The sequence below is a fragment of the Oncorhynchus mykiss genome, chromosome 26 (genome assembly GCF_013265735.2).
Source record: "Oncorhynchus mykiss isolate Arlee chromosome 26, USDA_OmykA_1.1, whole genome shotgun sequence".
NCBI classification, from domain to species: Eukaryota; Metazoa; Chordata; class Actinopteri; order Salmoniformes; family Salmonidae; genus Oncorhynchus; species Oncorhynchus mykiss.
The window spans coordinates 43386613-43408484 of record NC_048590.1 but is presented as its reverse complement, the minus strand read 5'-3'; the positions used below and the strand labels follow the sequence as shown (position 1 = coordinate 43408484).

Sequence of the window (21872 nt, the reverse complement as noted above, 5' to 3'; positions counted from 1 at the left end):
CCCAAGGATGAACCAGACTTCTGGAGGTCTACAATTTTTTTCTGAGGTCTTGGCTGATTTTATTTTGATTTTCCCATGATTTCAAGCAAAGAGGCACTGAGTTTGAAGGTAGGCCTTGAAATACATCCACAGGTACACATCCAATTGACTCAAATTATGTCAATTAGCCTATCAGAAGCTTCTAAAGCCTAAAGAAAAGGCACAGTCAACTTAGTGTATGTAAACTTCTGACCCACTGGAATTGTGATACAGTGAATTATAAGTGAAATAATCTGTCTAAACAATTGTTGGAAAAAATACTTCTGTCATGCACAAAGTAGATGTTCTAACCGACTTGCCAAAACTATAGTTTGTTAACAAGAAATTTGTGCAGTGGTTGAAAAATGAGTTTTAATGATTCCAACCTAAGTGTATGTAAACTTCTGACTTCAAATGTATTTCAGGATAATCGTTCTTGGACCACCCTGGTTTGGTCAGGGTAGCGTGTGTGTGTGTGTGTGCGCGTGTGTGTGTGTTCCACAATGAGGTGTGATTAACATTTGAGAGGAGATGGATTTTACCACCCTGATAGCTAGCACAGCGCCAGCCCTATACCTCAGCTGTGTGTGCGTGCGTGTGCGTGTGGGCTGCCACAGCACTTGTGTGTAAATCTGTGTATACACTATGCACGCTCGTGTGTGTGTGTGTATGTACGCTTGTGTGTGTATATGCACGCTCACATGTGTGTGTGAACCCACCGGTGACATGGAGAACAGTGGAAGCGGTGGATTTTCCTATGGGGTTGGCAGCCATGCAGGAGTAGGTGCCTTGGCTCTGGAGAGTGACGTTTTGGAGCCACAGAGAACCAGAGGGCAGGGGTACCGCCACGCTGACATCTAACACACCCTCCTTCCTCTGCCAAGTTACTGTAGGCTGAGGCACACCTGGTAGAGAGAGAGGGGAGAGGAGGGGGAGAGAGAAGAGGTAGAGAGAGAGACAGAGAGAGAGACAGAGAGACAGACAGACAGACAGACAGACAGACAGACAGACAGACAGACAGACAGACAGACAGACAGAGAGCACTAGTGTAAGAGACATAAGACTGAGGATAACTGATTCAGACATCCCACAAATCACAGAATACTTAACTTTAAACAAATACAAAAACACACATAGAATGTCCAACAAGGATGAACGCCCTGATGACAGAGAGACTGATTAGACTACTTGAGACTGGTTATTACTGATCACTGGGACAAATCAGAGCACTGGATGCCAATCCTTACGTCTTGACCACTCCCTTCAGACACACACATATAGTATAGTTCCAAATGGCACCCTATTCCTTATGCAGTGCAATATTTCCGTATGGGCCCTAGTCAAAATGAGTGCACTATATAGAGAATTGGTTACCGTTTGGGACGCAACCCCTGAACAGCATGTGCCAGTTGGCTTGTACTTGGCTACAGTTATTCAAACATATTGCTATTGGGTCTGAGCAGCCACAGCCAGACTGTTACTAGACAAGCTCATTCTGTTTTGTCTCACATAGTCAATCTATGAATCAGGGATGGGGGTCAATTCCATTTCAATGGCGAAGGTGCATAAATAAAGATGGATGAATTCAGAAATGAAGTCATTGTTTTTAGCTCTACCCAGAGAGTTCTTAAACTACGGCGCGCGACATGGTCCAATGTGCCAGTAAATCAGCACAATCTACTTGTTTCGTTTTTTCTAATTGCCGCCATCTTTGGGGATAGAACTGGGATCATGTTTACTGTGCCAATGCCAATACATCTTTGGGGATAGAACTGGGATCATGTTTACTGTGCCAATGCCAATACATCTTTGGGGATAGAACTGGGATCATGTTTACTGTGCCAATGCCAATACATCTTTGGGGATAGAACTGGGATCATGTTTACTGTGCCAATGCCAATACATCTTTGGGGATAGAACTGGGATCATGTTTACTGTGCCAATGCCAATACATCTTTGGGGATAGAACTGGGGTCATGTTTACTGTGCCAATGCCAATACATCTTTGGGGATAGAACTGGGATCATGTTTACTGTGCCAATGCCAATACATCTTTGGGGATAGAACTGGGATCATGTTTACTGTGCCAATGCCAATACAAAACATGTGCAATAGAAAGCATTGAACAATACGGCGAACTTAGCAAATTAAACATTTGTGGTAAGTACATGGAGGCCGCCATCTTCATGCTATAGGAATATGGGCTTCCTATAGCATAAAGATGGGCTCATTGTAAATATTTTATGTGTTAGATACCGTTAAATTTATTCCATTCAAACCATTACTATGAGCCCGTACTCCTATAGCTCCTCCCACCAGCCTCCACTGTGCAGTACCCCATATCTGCTCCTGTGACCTCTTCTGGTTCATGTGTTGAGAATGGTCTCTACCACAGGAGTGTGCTGTTGTATCACCTCCGTTCAACTAACTAACCAATACCTCGTACCAACTGTCATTTAAGTGATAATGCCTGAGAAGCCGGTGTTTGCAGGATATATTGGCAGGATATATTGGGCAGATAATATAAAGGGCAGATAATGTCTACATGCTTTTTTACAGTAGAGAGAGTTTATAAATTGCCTGGCTGGGCTGATAAGACAGTGGACTGTGCAGTGAGTTTGAACAGTAAATAGACATTTCAACATCATAGCCTTAGCTGGTGGCAATTTGTGGAATAGACACTGGCTGGAATGCTGTTTTAACCTATCAGCATCCAGGATTAGACCCACGTGTTGTATAATTATCAGCATACATAGACATATAATGTGGAAATTGAGAAAACTGTAATGGTCAAAACATATTGATGCAGGAGTAGCTAAGATGGGGAGAAATCTGTCCATAATAAAGCGTTACTCTACCTTCTTAACAACACTATCAACAAGGTAGGTCCTACAGGCCCTAGTGTTGTCACACCTGGACCACTGTTCAGTCGTGTGGTCAGGTGCCACAAAAAAATAACAGAGGAAAATTGCAATTGGCTCAGAACAGGGCAGCACGGCTGGCCCTCAGAACAGGGCAGCACGGCAGGCCCTCAGAACAGGGCAGCACGGCTGGCCCTCAGAACAGGGCAGCACGGCTGGCCCTCAGAACAGGGCAGCACGGCTGGCCCTCAGAACAGGGCAGCACGGCTGGCCCTTGGATGTACACAGAGAGCTAATGTTAATAATATGCATGTCAATCTCTCCTGGCCCCAAGTGGAGGAGAGATTGACTTCATCACTACTTTTATTTGTGAGAAGTGTTGGCATGCTGAGTGCACCGAGCTGTGGGCCAGTAGTTTAGACAGACACCCATGCATACCCCACAGGACATTCCACAAGAGGTCTCTTCACAGCTCCTATGTCCAGAACAGACTATGGGAGGTGCACAGTACTACATAGAGCCATGACTTCATGGAACTCTATTCCACATCAAGTAACTGATGCATGCAGTAAAATTTAATTTAAAAAACAGATTAAAAAAACTAGAGCTGTAGATATGTGCTAGTGGTGGAGTAGGGGCCTGAGGGCACACAGTGTGTTGTGAAATCTGTGAATGTATTGTAATGTTTTTAACATTTTATAATCTGCCTTAATTTTGCTGGACCCCAGGAAGAGTAACTGCTGCTTTGGCAGGAACTAATGGACCCCAGGAAGAGTAGCTGCTGCTTTGGCAGGAACTAACGGACCCCAGGAAGAGTAGCTGCTGCTTTGGCAGGAACTAATGGACTCCAGGAAGAGTAGCTGCTGCTTTGGCAGGAACTAATGGACCCCAGGAAGAGTAGCTGCTGCTTTGGCAGGAACTAATGGACCCCAGGAAGAGTTGCTGCTGCTTTGGCAGGAACTAATGGACTCCAGGAAGAGTAGCTGCTGCTTTGGCAGGAACTAATGGACCCCAGGAAGAGTAGCTGCTGCTTTGGCAGGAACTAATGGACTCCAGGAAGAGTAGCTGCTGCTTTGGCAGGAACTAATGGACCCCAGGAAGAGTAGCTGCTGCTTTGGCAGGAACTAATGGACCCCAGGAAGAGTATCTGCTGCTTTGGCAGGAACTAATGGACCCCAGGAAGAGTAGCTGCTGCTTTGGCAGGAACTAATGGACCCCAGGAAGAGTAGCTGCTGCTTTGGCAGGAACTAATGGACCCCAGGAAGAGTAGCTGCTGCTTTGGCAGGAACTAATGGACCCCAGGAAGAGTAGCTGCTGCTTTGGCAGGAACTAATGGACCCCAGGAAGAGTAGCTGCTGCTTTGGCAGGAACTAATGGACTCCAGGAAGAGTAGCTGCTGCTTTGGCAGGAACTAATGGACCCCAGGAAGAGTAGCTGCTGCTTTGGCAGGAACTAATGGACCCCAAGAAGAGTTGCTGCTGCTTTGGCAGGAACTAATGGACCCCAGGAAGAGTAGCTGCTGCTTTGGCAGGAACTAATGGACCCCAGGAAGAGTAGCTGCTGCTTTGGCAGGAACTAATGGACCCCAGGAAGAGTAGCTGCTGCTTTGGCAGGAACTAATGGACCCCAGGAAGAGTAGCTGCTGCTTTGGCAGGAACTAATGGACTCCAGGAAGAGTAGCTGCTGCTTTGGCAGGAACTAATGGACCCCAGGAAGAGTAGCTGCTACTTTGGCATAATCAATACAAATACAAATATGTGTTTTTTCTTACGAGAAATGCATGTACACAAAACTCACTGGAGATGAATCCAATATTGAATATACTGACAAGGTAAAATGGTGTGTGTGAAGGTCCAGTGATTGTTTCTCAGGATCTCTGACCTCAATGATACAGATTACATTACCTTCTGCAATCAGGATGGTTTATAATATCATTTGTTTTGGCCTTACACCTTTACACACACACACACACACACACACACACACACACACACACACACACACACACACACACACAGCTGCAAGGTGTGTGTGTGTGTGTGTGTGTGTGTGTGTGTGTGTGTGTGTGTGTGTGCGTGTGTGTGTGTGTGTGTGTGTGTTTCTGTAAAGGTGTAAGGCCAAAACAAATGAGACTTAAATAACATGTCCTTTCATCTCAGCCGGTTCTCACTAAGGTGATGATGAGGCTGGATGCGCATTACAAATGGCTCCCTATTCTCTATATAGCGCACTATATAGGCCCAGGTTAAAAGTAGGGTGCTATAAAGGGTGGCATTTAGGAGGCAACCTGGGAAGATTCAACCCAATAACTATGGTGTGGTTGGTCAAGGTTATTGGCTGTCTCCAATAACACCCCGGCCTATCCCCCAATGTCCCATAGTGCACCACAGCCCAATGTGGGTGTCAGATAGGGCTGTGGTCAAATTGAGTGCCCTATATGGATTCAGCAGTTGTGCACTACATGGTGAATAGGGGGTCAGATATGACTCTGGTCTAATACCACTTCAGATCATAAATGACAAACATCTCTAGCTAAAAATGCTAAAAGGAAACATTTTGTTGTGTTGTGAAATTGCATGATGCCGTAGCCAACTGCCAAGCCTCGTCACAAACATCACTTCTCAATCAAAGCTCTGCTCTCATTTTATACACCTCATTACAGCTGTAACTGAACCAGGAAGTTTAAATCCATGTGTCCACTGCTAGAGCTCTGACTGGCATGGTGGCTTTCCACACCATTCACTTTTCAGCTAACTGTGTCTTTCTGCGTGTCTACACCGTAGCTATGATCTGCCACATAACCATATGGATACATAAAACCCATGTTAGGGTATTAGATCGCAGTAGGACTAGGCTGACATTCATATACACAGTATATTACTGCCAAAGTGCAGCCAAAACTACAACTGACAAAGACCAGTGTGGAGAAAATATTCTACTATTTTCACTATATATATGCTGTATAGATACTATTGTATAGATATGCTGTAGTTTGAAATACAATTTCAACACAAGGTATGTCCACTTCATAGCTTGATCATGTCTGTCTGAATGTGCTACCTTACACCAGATATCTATTATTGCTTGAAATTCAATTTAAACACATGGTCGATCATTTTGGAGCTTGACAATGTGAACCACAAAATGGAGGGACTGTCTGTCCCTATGAGATCCACATAATTAGAATCACTATGGCATGATCCATTCTACAGTTTTAGAAAAACATGTGATATCTAGAACCTAAAAGGGTTCTTTGGCTGTCCCCATAGGAGAACCCTATGAATAACCATTTTGGTTCCATATAGAGCATCTCAATCAATCAAATGTATTTATAAAGCCCTTTTAACATCAGTCAATGTCACTATACAGAAACCCAGCCTAAAACTCCAAACAGAAGCAATGCAGATGTAGAAGCACGGTATCTAGGAAAACTCCCTAGAAAGGCAGTAACCCTAATCCGTTAGGAGAACCCTTTGAAGAACCCTTTTTAATTTCAGGCAGAACCCTTTTGATTTCCATGTAGAACATTTTACATAGAGGGTCTACATGGAACCCAAAATAGTTCTTCCTGGAACCAAGAAGGGTTCTCCAATGGGGACAGTTGTAGAACCTTTTAGGAAGCCGTTTTCCTAAGAGTGTATGGGATTTAATCTCTATGGTGAGGCCTACCTGTGACGGGGCAGTCTAGAGTTAGGTTAGCCCCAGGGCGCAGGCTGACCCGTCCCCCCACCACGGCCCTCAGACTGGGGGCTTCCTTGTCCGATACGTTCCTCCATGACACAGCTATCACAGGAGGCTCTGTGAAAAACAGACAACAACTACAAATGTTTCCAAATGGCTCATTTATCCCCTCCTCCCCTGTAACTACTGTTTTTTTAAGAAACATAAATAACATTTCATTTAACATTTCAAATAACATTGCATAATGTTATTTAATGAGAGTAACATTTCATAATAACTGAATAAGTATTAATAAATTATTTATAAATAGTGTACATACTATGAATACATGATAATTTCCTATTGGAGCATTTCATCATTTGCATGCTTATAATGCTTATCAGACTTGGGACATGTTTGGGGCGGCAGGGTAGCCTAGTGGTTAGAGCGTTGGACTAGTAACCGGAAGGTTGTGAGTTCAAACCCCCGAGCTGACAAGGTACAAATCTGTCGTTCTGCCCCTGAACAGGCAGTTAACCCACTGTTCCCAGGCCGTCATTGAAAATAAGAATTTGTTCTTAACTGACTTGCCTGGTTAAATAAAGGTAAAATAAAAAAATAAAAAAATAAAATAAATAAAAATGTTTGTATTCACTAGGAACTAAACGGAAGCAAACTGTCTGAAAACAGGAGGGACTACCTGAACTTGTCCAATAAGAAACGCTTGTTTTCATTTTCCGTTGCAAAGAGTTTTCCTACGGTGTGCCCTAGCGCCGAGACCCCTAGAGGGTGTTCTTCCTGACGTTGTGTATTATCTCTTGGTGTTGACGCTATCAACCCAGCCGGTAATACACTCATGTCGCCCGGCGGCTGGTTCATAAAATAAAACATCCTCCTATCAGGCTACAACATTGGCTTCCTCCTGAACTACATTTAATACGGGGCTGCTAGAAAAATATGAGCAGTGTCTTAATAAAAGCCATTTCCACCGCCATGCTAGGGAGGCTAGCTACTTCTGGACGCTGCGTACAGCAGGCGGTGCAACCTGACTGCTTAATAAAAGCCCTTTCCACCACCATGCTAGGGAGGCTAGCTACTTCTGGAAGCTGCGTACAGCAGGCGGTGCAACCTGACTGCTTAATAAAAGCCATTTCCACCACCATGCTAGGGAGGCTAGCTACTTCTGGACGCTGCGTACAGCAGGCGGTGCAACCTGACTGCTTAATAAAAGCCATTTCCACCACCATGCTAGGGAGGCTAGCTACTTCTGGACGCTGCGCACAGCAGGCGGTGCAACCTGATAACATGTTGAATTGTCATTTACACCGGATAGGTGCAGTGAAATGAGTTGTTTTACAGGGTCAGCCATAGTAGTACGGCGCCCCTGGAGCACATTAGGGTTAAGTGCCTTGCTCAAGGGCACATCGGCATATTTTTCACCTTGTAGGCTAGGCTATTCAAACCAGCAACCTTTCGGTTACTGGCCCAACTCTCTAACTGCTAGGCTACCTGCCTCCCATATATAACCCAGTTGACTGGGTACTCACCAGCTAACAGCAGCTGTGTAGTCTCTGAGGCTGAACCGTGGGTGTTTGAGGCTGTGCACCTGTACACTCCTCTGTCCCCCGGCCCAGGACTAGAGATATGCAGTCCGCCAGAGATGTCCCAGTGTACCCTGCAGTAGCAAAGGAAAACAAGACCTGTATCTCAACCACAGTCATCACTTTATAATACAATAAAATACTATACACTTTTTTGGTGTGCAGGAAAGTGATTGTATGGAAATTGATTATACACATAATGCGGTATATAAAATAGATAGTGTACATGTTATATATAAGAATTTATGTTGGGGTGGCAGGGTAGCCTAGTGGCAGGGTAGCCTAGAGCGTTGGACTAGTAACCGGAAGGTTGCACGTTCAAACCCCCGAGCTGACAAGGTACAAATCTGTTGTTCTGCCCCTGAACAGGCAGTTAACCCACTGTTCCTAGGCCGTTATTGAAAATAAGAATTTGTTCTTAACTGACTTGCCTAGTTAAATAAAGATAAAATAATTTATGTTAACATGTTATACAGTGGGGCAAAAAAATATTTAGTCAGCCACCAATTGTGCAAGTTCTCCCTCTTAAAAAGATGAGAGAGGCCTGTAATTTTCATCATAGGTACACTTCAACTATGACAGACAAAATGCGAAAACAAATCCAGAAAATCACATTGTAGGATTTTTTTATGAATTTATTTGCAAATTATGGTGGAAAATAAGTATTTGGTCAATAACAAAAGCTTATCTCAATACTTTGTTATATACCATTTGTTGGCAATGACAGAGGTCAAACGTTTTCTGTCTTCACAAGGTTTTCACACACTGTTGCTGGTATTTTTGCCCATTCCTCCATGTAGATCTCCTCTAGAGCAGTGATGTTTTGGGGCTGTTAGTGGGCAACAAGGACTTTCAACTCCCTCCAAAGATTTTCTATGGGGTTGAGATCTGGAGACTGGCTAGGCCACTCCAGGACCTTGAAATGCTTCTTACGAAGCCACTCCTTCGTTGCCCGGGCGATGTGTTTGGGATCATTGTTATGCTGAAAGACCCAGCCACGTTTCATCTTCAATGCCCTTGCTGATGGAAGGAGGTTTTCACTCAAAATCTCACGATACATGACCCATTCATTCTTTCCTTTACACGGATCAGTCGTCCTGGTCCCTTTGCTGAAAAACAGCCCCAAAGCATGATGTTTCCACCCCCATGCTTCACAGTAGGTATGGTGTTCTTTGGATGCAACTCAGCATTCTTTGTCCTCCAAACACAACGAGTTGAGTTTTTACCAAAAAGTTATATTTTGGTTTCATCTGACCATATGACATTCTCCCAATCTTCTTCTGGATCATCCAAATGCTCTCTAGCAAACTTCAGACGGGCCTGGACATGTACTGGCTTAAACAGGGGGACACGTCTGGCACTGCAGGATTTGAGTCCCTGGCGGCGTAGTGTGTTACTGATGGTAGGCTTTGTTACTGTTATTTTGACCCCACGGGGTGAGATCTTGCGTGGAGCCCCAGATCGAGGGAGATTATCAGTGGTCTTGTATGTCTTCCATTTCCTAATAATTGCTCCCACAGTTGATTTCTTCAAACCAAGCTGCTTACCAAATTGCAGACTCAGTCTTCCCAGCCTGGTGCAGGTCTACAATTTTGTTTCTGGTGTCCTTTGACAGCTCTTTGGTCTTGGCCATAGTGGAGTTTGGAGTGTGACTGTTTGAGGTTGTGGACAGGTGTCCTTTATACTGATAACAAGTTCAAACAGGCGCCATTAATACAGGTATGGCTACATGACCAGAGTCTAGAACTGTACAGCCTATGATCTCTCAGCAGTCACATGACCAGAGTCTAGGACTGTATAGCCTATGATCTCTCAGCAATCACATGACCAGAGTCTAGAATTGTATAGCCTATGATCTCTTAGCAGTCACATGACCAGAGTCTAGAATTGTACAGCCTATGATCTCTCAGCAGTCACATGACCAGAGTCTAGAACTGTACAGCCTATGAGCAGTCACATGACCAGAGTCTAGAACTGAACAGCCTATGATCTCTCAGCAGTCACATGACATAAAACTATTACAAACAAACTGTCTCAAGCTGGGTCAAACCCCGGTTAAGACAACAGCTACATGTGTGTGTATGTAATTGTGTGGGTGCGTGTGCGTGCGTATAGCGTGTGTGCATTGTCTGTCTGTGTGTGTGTGTGTGTGTGCAGATGCTATTAGTGCATGAAATCAGAATAAACGTAAAGTCCTGATCTAGTCTAATCAAATGAATCAGCCGATTAAATATCTAATTTCCTTTAATGATGCTGAACCTCTCTTTCATATTTTCACTGAGTTTATGCACGCATCCCAAATGGCACTCTATTACCCTATGGGCCCTGGTCAAAAGTAGTGCACTACAAAGGGAATAGAGTGCCAATCGGCTGATTAATTTGATTAGACTAGATTGTTATGATTGGCGTGTTTTGTATGTGTTTTAAAGTCTCGAACACAAGCGAATAAACCCTGAACTCCCTCTCTGGACAGTCCAGTCTCTTTTTCACCTCTCTGAAGGGACTGGTCCTCTTCCCATGCTCTGAGCTGTCCTTCCTCTCTGGACAGTCCAGTCTCTGAAGGGACTGGTCCTCTTCCCATGCTCTGAGCTGTCCTTCCTCTCTGGACAGTCCAGTCTGTTTTTCACCTCTCTGAAAGGACTGGTCCTCTTCCCATGCTCTGAGCTGTCCTTCCTCTCTGGACAGTCCAGTCTCTGAAGGGACTGGTCCTCTTCCCACGCTCTGAGCTGTCCTTCCTCTCTGGACAGTCCAGTCTCTGAAGGGACTGGTCCTCTTCCCATGCTCTGAGCTCTCCTTCCTCTCTGGACAGTCCAGTCTCTGAAGGGACTGGTCCTCTTCCCATGCTCTGAGCTGTCCTTCCTCTCTGGACAGTCCAGTCTCTGAAGGGACTGGTCCTCTTCCCATGCTCTGAGCTGTCCTTCCTCTCTGGACAGTCCAGTCTCTGAAGGGACTGGTCCTCTTCCCATGCTCTGAGCTGTCCTTCCTCTCTGGACAGTCCAGTCTCTTTTTCACCTCTCTGAAGGGACTGGTCCTCTTCCCATGCTCTGAGCTGTCCTTCCTCTCTGGCCGCTCAACTATTCCTCAAGGCCAATAAGTCTGCCTGAGCTTCCCTTGGCTCTGGAACAAACACCACCAATCCAGGACAGAGGAGCAACACAATGTCTACTTGATTCCTGGGCCGTATTCATAAAGCATCTCACAGTAGGAGTGCTGATCGAGATTCAGTTTAGCATTTTAGATCATAAGGAATATAATTTAATGGACAGGGAAGACCTGATCTTAGATCAGCACTTCTGCATGGAGGCACTATGAATATTGGCCCAGGTTCAAACACTCCAATAACAGATTTAAGAGATTACAGGAACCACCATGCAGGGAAAGCTTGGGTCAAAACAGCTTGTGGGGACTGGAGAGAGGGAGATACTGTTTTTGGACTCATGAAGTCTACTTCCTTTGAGACTGGTGTAAAAGGGCATGGGGGAGAGGGGCTGGGGGAAGTGGACAGGGACTGTTTATATGGAGTGTTGTTGTGGGGAGAGGGCAAGGGCTGGGATTGGGAACACAGGGACTGTGGCTGGGGCAGGGTCTGTGTCTGGGGTTATGGGCTGGGGGAGAGAGGCAGGATCTGGGTCTGGGGAAACAAACAGGGTTTGTGTATATGGGTATGTGGCTAAGGGAGGCTGGGGGCTGCTAAAGCCATGCAGTGGTTTATGGGGCTATAAGCTCTCTGTTAGATCCCATTTAGACCATGTGGGAATGTACACAGAGCTACTCCCACCCACATCCCACTTCATCAGACTGATGCTTGGCCACCACTCACAGGCTAGAAGTTACCCTTATGCACAGATCTAGGGTCAGTTTACCCTTCCTGAAGCCTAACCATAACCATTAGGGGGTGAAACCTCTTTCTACTCTGTAGCAGAATGTAGTTGCCCTCTTGACATTGATCCAAGATCAGTTTTGTTTGACCCCCCATTACGGTTAAGGTGAGGCTTAAGGGAGGGTACGCTGATCCTAGATCTGTGCCTAACATATTGTCTGACCTTTTATTTAGATAATCCAAGTATCAGACTTACTCTGCTATATGTAGTAAATGGGGAAAAATGATTTTCTACTTTATAACATGGAGTCAGTGGACCTAGAGGGGAACGTATAAACCATTAGAGCATGGAAAATGTACTCTCTCAGACCACATCCCTGGAAAAATAGAATTGTGGCTAGCAACGGTCCTACGGCCAGTACTGTACCTATCATGTAAAACCTGCTAAACACATGCAGTAGAATATATACAGTAGACATGCCAGTAGACAGGATAGGACAGGATTATATAATACTGTTCAGTTGTTTAGCATACGCTTTTATCCAAAGTGACTTGAACACGTGTTCAGTATATGCATAACTGTCACGCCCTGACCATAGAGAGCTGTTATTCTCTATGTTGGTTAGGTCGGGTGTGATTTAAGGGTGGGTTATCTAGGTGAATTGTATTTCTATGTTGGCCTAATATGGTTCCCAATCAGTGGCAGCTGTTTATCGTTGTCTCTGATTGGGGATCATATTTAGGTAGGCATTTTCCCATTGTGCTTTGTGGGATCTTGTCTATGTATAGTTGCCTGAGAGCATTATATTAGCTTCACGTTTTGGTTGTTCACTTTGTTGTTTGTATTCTTTTGAAGTTTTCTATTCCATAATAAAGGATGGAAACATCCCACGCTGCATCTTGGTCTACTCCTTATGACGAACGTGACAGAAGATCCCTCCACAAACGGACCAAGCAGCGTGGCTAGGAGGAAAAGACATCCTGAACTTGGGAGGAGATAATGGCAGGAGACAAAAGCCTGCCATGGAAGCAGGCGGAGGCAGCGAGGGAAGGACAGCGACGAGGCCAGGGTTCGCGGCCACGACTCAAGCCCAAAAGACAGCCCCAATTTTGGGGGGAGGGGCACACGGAGTGGTCGGCGAAGTTGAGGGGTGAGTCAGAGACTGTTGAGGAGTTATTGGACAAATTGGAGGAGAGTGAACGGAGGGGAGACTGTTGGTTTGGCGTAGTATGCACAGCATTCGCCCTGAGGAGCGTGTTAGCCGTCCGATGCCACCTGTGCCAATTCCTCGCACTTGTCCTGAGAAGTGTGTTAAAGTTCCGGTACAATTGATGCTGGCTATACGCACCAGGTCTCCAGTGCGCCTTCACAGCCCAGTACGTCCTGTGTCAGCTCCTCGCACTTGTCGCGCTAAAGTGGGTATCTGTCCAGGACGGGTTGTGCCGGCTCAGCGCTCCTGGTCTTCAGTGCGCCTCCAGGGTCCAGTACATCCTGCGCTGGTTCTACGCACTGTGTCCCCAGTGTACCTTCACCGCCCAGTACGTCCTGTGCCTGCTCGCACTCTCCCTCAAGTGCGCCTTCCCAGTCTGGTGCGTCCTGTACCTGCTCCTCTCACGCTCCCTCAAGCGCGCCTCCACAGTCCAGTACGTCCTGTGCTTCCTCCCCGCACTCGCTCTGAGCGTGTCATCAGCCCGGTGCCACCTGTACCGGTCCCACGCATCAGGCCTCCAGTGCGCCTCCACAGTCCAGTACGTCCCGTGCCTCCTCTCCGCACTCGCCCTGAGGTGCATGTCATCAGCCCGGTGCCACCTGTACCGTTCCCACGCATCAGGCCTCCAGTGCGCCTCCACAGTCCAGTACGTCCTGTGCTTCCATGGTCCAACCAAGTCTGACCAATCAGGATCACATGATGACATTTGGACAACAAACAACTTTTTGTCCAGATTTTCCAGATAAAGGTCAGAAGGCTGAGATTTGCTGGACATCCTGAGCTGGCTGCCAGTACATTTATACTGTGGGTCCCCTCATGTAATGGACCAAGACCTCCCAGAAGGCCAAAGGAGACATTATGGATAACATCTGGCGAGACACTGGTGTCAGGTCGGGCTTAGCAGCTTCTATGAAGGAAAGACTGCCATGGCATTCAGGGCATTGCACCACCAAAAGCAAGCAAGTCCAAATGTGGAAATGTGCCTTTGGCTCCACACTGGCATACATACACATCAAACATAAAACATGTTATTTTTATTTCTCTACTACAGGTTTAAAAAGCCGGTAAGCAACCTAAAACAAACGTCTTTCCCCTCATTGAATGAACATGAGGCCTGGCAAATCTGTTGAAAAATCCTGATGAAGGCTAAAGGCCGAAACACATTGGTTTTAATTATAGCAATTTCCATTGTCTTGTAAGAGTTACTGAATTTCCACTTCAAATCTATCCAAGTCTTTAGAGAGGTCAAACGGGTTACAGTACACAACAGGCGGTCCCGCTGCCTGCTATCACAACACGTTGGTTCCAAGACCACATCACTTTGATAAGAGCAAGTGAAGGGCAACCGTCTCCACACTCACACGGAACTGGGAGAACACACAGCTTCACGCCTCGGCCCTGGGCCCTGTGAATGTCAATCAACCATCCATTTTTCCCTCCCCTTTCCCATTTCACTTTTTTTATTTTTCGCCTTTTTCGCCCAATTTTATGCTGCCTTTCCTCCCCTCTCTCTCCTTCCCCTCCTTCCCCTCTCTCTCCTCTTTCCTTCCCCTCTCTCCTCTTTCCTTCCCCTCTCTCTCCTCTGTCCTTCCCTTCTCTCTCCTCTGTCCTTCCCTTCTCTCTCCTCTGTCCTTCCCTTCTCTCTCCTCTTACCTTCCCCTCTCTCTCCTTCCCCTCTCTCTCCTCTTTCCTTCCCCTCTCTCCTCTTTCCTTCCCCTCTCTCTCCTCTGTCCTTCCCCTCTCTCTCCTCTGTCCTTCCCTTCTCTCTCCTCTGTCCTTCCCTTCTCTCTCCTCTGTCCTTCCCTTCTCTCTCCTCTGTCCTTCCCTTCTCTCTCCTCTGTCCTTCCCTTCTCTCTCCTCTGTCCTTCCCTTCTCTCTCCTCTTTCCTTCCCCTCTCTCCTCTTTCCTTCCCTTCTCTCTCCTCTTTCTTTCCCCTCTCTCTCCTTCCCCGCTCTCTCCTCTGTCCTCCCCTTCTCTCTTCTCTTTCTTTCCCCTCTCTCCTTCCCTTCTCTTCTATTTTCACCTCTCTTCCCTCACTAGCCGTTTTCTTCCCTTCCCTTTCCTCTGTCTCTCTCACCTCTCTATCCCCTTTCTCTACACTCTCTCCCTTCTCCAGCCAAGTTCTGAGCTGACCCTGTAAAACAGTGAGTGCTGCTCCAGCTCCATGGGAGATCCATGAGGAGAGGAGGAGGAGGAGGAGGGGGGGATATACAATACGTGAGGAAGAGGAGGAGGGGGTTACACAAGATGTGAGGAAGAGTAGGAGGGAGGGTGCTATACAAGATGTGAGGAAGAGGAGGATGAGAATGGGGTAAAGGAGGAAGAAGACATGAGTAGGGAGGAAGATTTGAAGAGGGGGAGGAGGAAGACTTGAGGACGAGGAGTGAGACTTAGCAACAGGGTCCGGAAGGTGAAATTGTAAATTTCACACCATGATCTGAGGCGGACTCGGAACACAGAACATTCACAACGGGCTCCGAGTCCTTTCTCCTTTCTCTGATATATGAGTAACAGTTTCCATAGCTTCTCACAGGGATCCTGCATAGCTACAATCAGTATTCTCTCCAGGGCAAAGCCAAGTCCAGCAGGCCTGAGCTATACCCCACATAGAGGGCTGCTGCACTATATTATGGAAAGAGGAGTGAGAATAGAGGATAACATAAAGCTAATGGGCATGTCTTATTTATGTGTGTGTGTGTGTGTGTGTGTGTGTGTGTGTGTGTGTGTGACAGTATGCATGTGTGCATTTGTGTATTACTGTATGTGTTACCTGTCAGTTAGTTGTAGCTCTACTCCGTCCTTGGTCCAGGTGATTTGGGGCTGCGGGATGCCCTCTGAGGGGCAGAGCAGGTACAGCTGCCGCGTGGCGTTGGTCAGGAAGGCTGTCTGGCCAACACTGATGTTCAGACTCCTCTGGAAGGTCATCGGGGGGTTCTGCCTCTGTCGGATGATCACTGGTCTCTTGAAGCTACTAGCCGACCACTCTGACGAGTTTGGTGCCCGGTCTATTGAGATTTGAGATCGTATCACATTGTATGTTGCAGATGAAATAATAACTACAGTAGGGGTCAGTTCCATTTCCATTAATTAGTTTCAGGAAATAAACTGAAATTCCACATCTCGATGCTCTATGAGAAACATTTGGAATTAGAATTGTATGTTTTTCTTCCTGAATTGAAAAGGAATTGACTGAATTGAAATGAATTGACCCCCAACCTTGATAAAACACATTTGATGAAATAGTAATGTCATAATGAGTTGTGGGTTTCATTCCTGTATATAAACTGAACATAAAGAAATAACTTGTATTTTTTATTTAGCTATGAAAGTATCTGTCCTATGAATACCCACGTTTAAATGTAACTCTAACACCATACAGTACCAGCAAATGTTTCATCTGAATACATAATCCTGTTTCAGGCTCTATTTTAACAAACCTAACAGAATGGTAAATCTAAACGCAGGCGGTAGTGCTATAGGTTCAGGGGTGTGTCAGAAATAGTTTTGCTATTTTCACTATCACAATTCTCGGTACACTTATTGGCATTGGCGCGAAAGGGGCTGGAGCTCGATGAATAAACAAGTTGTGGGTGTCTCGAGACTTGGCCCCTCACTGGCCAATCAGAATGTGCTCCATGGCAAAATATGTGACTCATTTCAGAAAACTAGGCATATATCACACATCACTACTTTACAGGAGAGGCATTTGAACATAAACATTTTGGGCAGAAATGCCTTCTGGAACATGTAAACTTTCATGTGTCTTAATAACACACTTGCATGCCATCTGTAAATACGAATACAATTGTTAAATTACGAGCCTAGTTGGTTTAGCCACGGAAAAAGCCAGGAACCTTCATGAGCCAGGAACCTTCATAGCCATGATTGGCTGAGATAATGGATGGGCTGGACATGCCGAGAGATGAGTTCGGATTGGTCTGCCATGTAGCACACTTTTGTCTATAACATAAGCTGGTCAGCATGTGTAAGTAATCCTTTCTAAAATGGCTTTTATGAAAGATATCACGTAGTAGAACTGCAAAAGTGTTGCCCTTCACTTTCTGGAGGAGCAAGTCTTGAAATCAGTAGAATGCCCGGTGGAATTAGAGCATGATAACTAAGGAGATGGAGAAAATTCAATTGATTGCAAAAATGCAGAGGGAGTCAAAAAGAGAACAGACAGAAAGAAGGCTGTTGTATAAAACACCTGTCTCCAGATTACATCTTCAAACTAAGGGCAACCATGGCATCCATGACAGAGAGGGAGAAGTGTCAGGCCCTTCCTTATCTGTTTCACCGGTCTGTGCTTGTCTCCACCCCCCTACGGGTGTCGCCCATCTTCCCCATTATTCCCTGTGTATTTATACCTGTGTTCTCTGTTTGTCTGTTGCCAGTTCGTTTTGTTTGTTCAAACCTACTAGTGGTTTTCCCCTTGCTCCTGTCTAGTCCAAGTTCCGGTTTTCTAGTTTTTCCTGGCTTTGACCCTGCCCTGACCCTGCCTGCCATCCTGTACCTTTGCCCCACTACTCTGGATTACCGACCTCTACCTGACCTGACCCTGACTGAGCCGGCCTGCCGTCCTGTACCTTTGCCCCACTACTCTGGATTACCGACCTCTACCTGACCTGACCCTGAGCCTGCCTGCTGTGCTGTACCTTTTCCCCACTACTCTGGATTACTGACCTCTGAATGACCTGACCCTGAACCTGCCTGCTGTGCCATACCTTTTCCCCACTACTCTGGATTACTGACCTCTGAATGACCTGACCCTGAACCTGCCTGCTGTGCTGTACCTTTTCCCCTGTTGTTGCAATGAACATTGTTACTTTGACACAGTCTGCATCTGGGTCTTATCTGAAACATGATAAGAAGCGTCCATCCATGTAAGATAGTATAGTACACATTTTCAGATATTATATGTTTCTAATTTGATCAGAAAGTATTTTTCATTTCAAGTTAAAGCGTTATGTTAGCTAGCTAACTAACGTTGAACCTGGTTGGTAAACTACCTGCAGATTCATGAAGGGTAATAATGTTATGAGTTGGGATTATGGTTCATTGTTAAGCTAGCTAGCTACATGTCTAAACAAAATACTCCACTATCCAAGTAACCATTTCACCACACCTTCTGTATTCTGTGCATGTGACAAATAAACATAGATTTGATTTGATATAGTATGTGACCAGAGACAGTAATGTGCCCTGCACCAAAGTCAAATTAGCATATAACGTTAGACCAAAGAGAGTGTTCAACTTCTAAAATTCTCCGGTAAAATGCCTTCATTATAGTAGGTCATTTCTGTTGAACCAGCCTTTATTATAGTAGGTCATTTCTGTTGAACCAGCCTTCATTATAGTAGGTCATTTCTGTTGAACCAGCCTTCATTATAGTAGGTCATTTCTGTTGAACCAGCCTTCATTATAGTAGGTCATTTCTGTTGAACCAGCCTTCATTATAGTAGGTCATTTCTGTTGAACCAGCCTTCATTATAGTAGGTCATTTCTGTTGAACCAGCCTTCATTATAGTGGGTCATTTCTATTGAACCAGCCTTCATTATAGTGGGTCATTTCTATTGAACCAGCCTTCATTATAGTAGGTCATTTCTATTGAACCAGCCTTCATTATAGTAGGTCCTTTCTGTTGAACCAGTCTTCATTATAGTAGGTCATTTCTGTTGAACCAGCCTTCATTATAGTAGGTCATTTCTGTTGAACCAGCCTTCATTATAGTAGGTCATTTCTGTTGAACCAGCCTTCATTATAGTAGGTCATTTCTGTTGAACCAGCCTTCATTATAGTAGGTCATTTCTGTTGAACCAGCCTTCATTATAGTAGGTCCTTTCTGTTGAACCAGTCTTCATTATAGTAGGTCATTTCTGTTGAACCAGCCTTCATTATAGTAGGTCATTTCTATTGAACCAGCCTTCATTATAGTGGGTCATTTCTATTGAACCAGCCTTCATTATAGTAGGTCATTTCTATTGAACCAGCCTTCATTATAGTAGGTCATTTCTATTGAACCAGCCTTCATTATAGTAGGTCATTTCTATTGAACCAGCCTTCATTATAGTAGGTCATTTCTATTGAACCAGCCTTCATTATAGTAGGTCATTTCTATTGAACCAGCCTTCATTATAGTGGGTCATTTCTATTGAACCAGCCTTCATTATAGTAGGTCATTTCTATTGAACCAGCCTTCATTATAGTAGGTCATTTCTATTGAACCAGCCTTCATTATAGTAGGTCATTTCTATTGAACCAGCCTTCATTATAGTGGGTCATTTCTATTGAACCAGCCTTCATTATAGTAGGTCATTTCTATTGAACCAGCCTTCATTATAGTAGGTCATTTCTGTTGAACCAGCCTTCATTATAGTGGGTCATTTCTGTTGAACCAGCCTTCATTATAGTAGGTCATTTCTGTTGAACCAGCCTTCATTATAGTAGGTAATTTCTATTGAACCAGCCTTCATTATAGTAGGTCATTTCTATTGAACCAGCCTTCATTATAGTGGGTCATTTCTATTGAACCAGCCTTCATTATAGTAGGTCATTTCTATTGAACCAGCCTTCATTATAGTGGGTCATTTCTGTTGAACCAGCCTTCATTATAGTGGGTCATTTCTGTTGAACCAGCCTTCATTATAGTGGGTCATTTCTGTTGAACCAGCCTTCATTATAGTGGGTCATTTCTATTGAACCAGCCTTCATTATAGTGGGTCATTTCTGTTGAACCAGCCTTCATTATAGTGGGTCATTTCTATTGAACCAGCCTTCATTATAGTGGGTCATTTCTATTGAACCAGCCTTCATTATAGTAGGCCTAAGGGAGGTCTTGGGTTCTACATCATGGAGGGGTTTTTACGTACGTTCAAAATGTGACCTGCATGTTTTACTCCTCTCAAACTTTACATTTTAATAAAGCTTTGGTGATTAAGATTTATTTCCAAGTGGTCTCGGGAGCCAAACCCTTTATCGACAGTCTTGACTACTTTGCGATTGATTTGGGCAGAAAAAAAGCCTTAATTGAGAGGAGGCTGTGCCTGGTTTTAAAGCAAATGAAACAAAATGGGGAAAAGCACGTTTTTTGTGTTTCTAAATAGGAAGTATTCAGACTCCAAAAGCACATCAGGCTCCTCTTGTTCCATGTTCATATGGACAGTGTGCGTCACGGCTGGATAGGCTGTGTTTCTGCTGTCAATATTCATGTCATAACCATCTGCGTTACTGCTGAAACCAGCTTTAGGTCGGTCTTAAATATCCCTACCAGCACTGCCTGAAATTAGCACTTTGGATCATGTTTTTAAGGACACGCCTCAAATATTTCCACCCCTCCATCTGAGCACAAGTGAGCTGATATAAGAAAGGTCAATTGCCAAACATGGCGTTGGTGCTGGAAAATACCAGTGTGCCAGAATTTCCATCATAAAATTGCAAACTAACATGCGTTTGACACTAGTGCTGCCTTAATGCCGGCCTGAAAATAGACTCCCCTGACTGCAAACTAGCCCTAAACTTTATTCTACAGCCCGCTAACGACCTGGTGTTTGCTTAGAAACGACATGGTAACGGCATACATTACATAACTATTATACAAAAAAGTTATGTAATACTGTATATTAATATTATGCAAAAAAAATTCTCAGGCACTTGCAGATTCATTATGAATGAATGTGAGTGTTTCTGTCCTATATGTACAGCATGGTGTGCCTGGGTAACTGTTTCTAATGTGTATGATGTACATGTGGTGTTTTTCATTCTGATACGGTGACATCCTTGGAGGGAAAAAGTTGTATTCTATTGTATTGGATTATTTTCTATCGTAACAAAAGGTTACCTTTTGGGTTCCCCGTCTCCTCCTTGGTCCCTTTCCACTGCTCTGTGGAGGCCTGTTGGCCTCCAGACATCTCTGTGATGAGGGTGTAGATGATCTGAGAAGCCTGTTCCTGGCTGATCTCTCCCATCTCCGCCTGGAGACTCACGTTCCTCACCCTCTCCTCCAGGCTCCAGGGCTGCAGCACCAAGGCCCCCGCCTGCACCTGCAGCACCGAGGCCTCCACACCACCGGGCAGCAGAGACAGACTGGGACCTTTGAGGCTGGGGGTAAACGGGAGGCAGTGAGGAAGACCCTGGGGGTCCCAGTCCTGAGGGTTGAATCGTGGTTGAATCCTGGTCAGGTCTAGGCCAGGTTCGGGGTCCGATTCGTTTTCAACCGGTCGGTCGATCAGTCTGCTGTCGCTGCCAATCAGTTTAAGGGTGAATGTGTCTGAGGCGGGCCCGGCGATACACACGTACACCCCACTGTCCACGACTCCGAGGCTGTGGATCTTTAGAGAACCAGATTTGGTGACGCCCAGACGCTTGCAGCTGGACAGGGGGCGGCCGTCCTTCTCCCAACGGATGTAGGCTTTCTAGACGCAACATACAAGACAAGACAAAACACAAGACAAAACACAAGGCAAAACACAAGACAAAACACAAGACAAAACACAAGGCAAAACACAAGACAAAACACAAGACAAAACACAAGACAAAACACAAGGCAAAACACAAGACAAAACACAAGGCAAAACACAAGACAAAACACAAGGCAAAACACAAGACAAAACACAAGACAAAACACAAGGCAAAACACAAGACAAAACACAAGACAAAACAAGGCAAAACACAAGACAAAACACAAGGCAAAAATAAGAGCTA

The 21872-nt window shown here is 45.1% G+C and overlaps 1 protein-coding gene across 2 annotated transcripts in view; it reads right to left on the bottom strand.

Moving 5' to 3' along the window:
• Positions 1 to 21872, bottom strand: part of LOC110506863 (ADAMTS-like protein 3) — a 216606-nt gene that overhangs the window by 17379 nt on the left and 177355 nt on the right. Inside the window, exons 22-26 of one of the 2 annotated variants that reach the window (XM_036963478.1) lie at positions 21010 to 21583; positions 15942 to 16176; positions 8087 to 8214; positions 6549 to 6677; positions 720 to 923 (exon numbers count right to left, since the gene is read on the bottom strand). In XM_036963478.1, coding sequence (XP_036819373.1) covers positions 720 to 923; positions 6549 to 6677; positions 8087 to 8214; positions 15942 to 16176; positions 21010 to 21583 — 1270 coding nt within the window. The remainder of the gene's footprint in view (positions 1 to 719; positions 924 to 6548; positions 6678 to 8086; positions 8215 to 15941; positions 16177 to 21009; positions 21584 to 21872) is intronic. The other variant, XM_036963479.1, reaches the window with a different exon arrangement.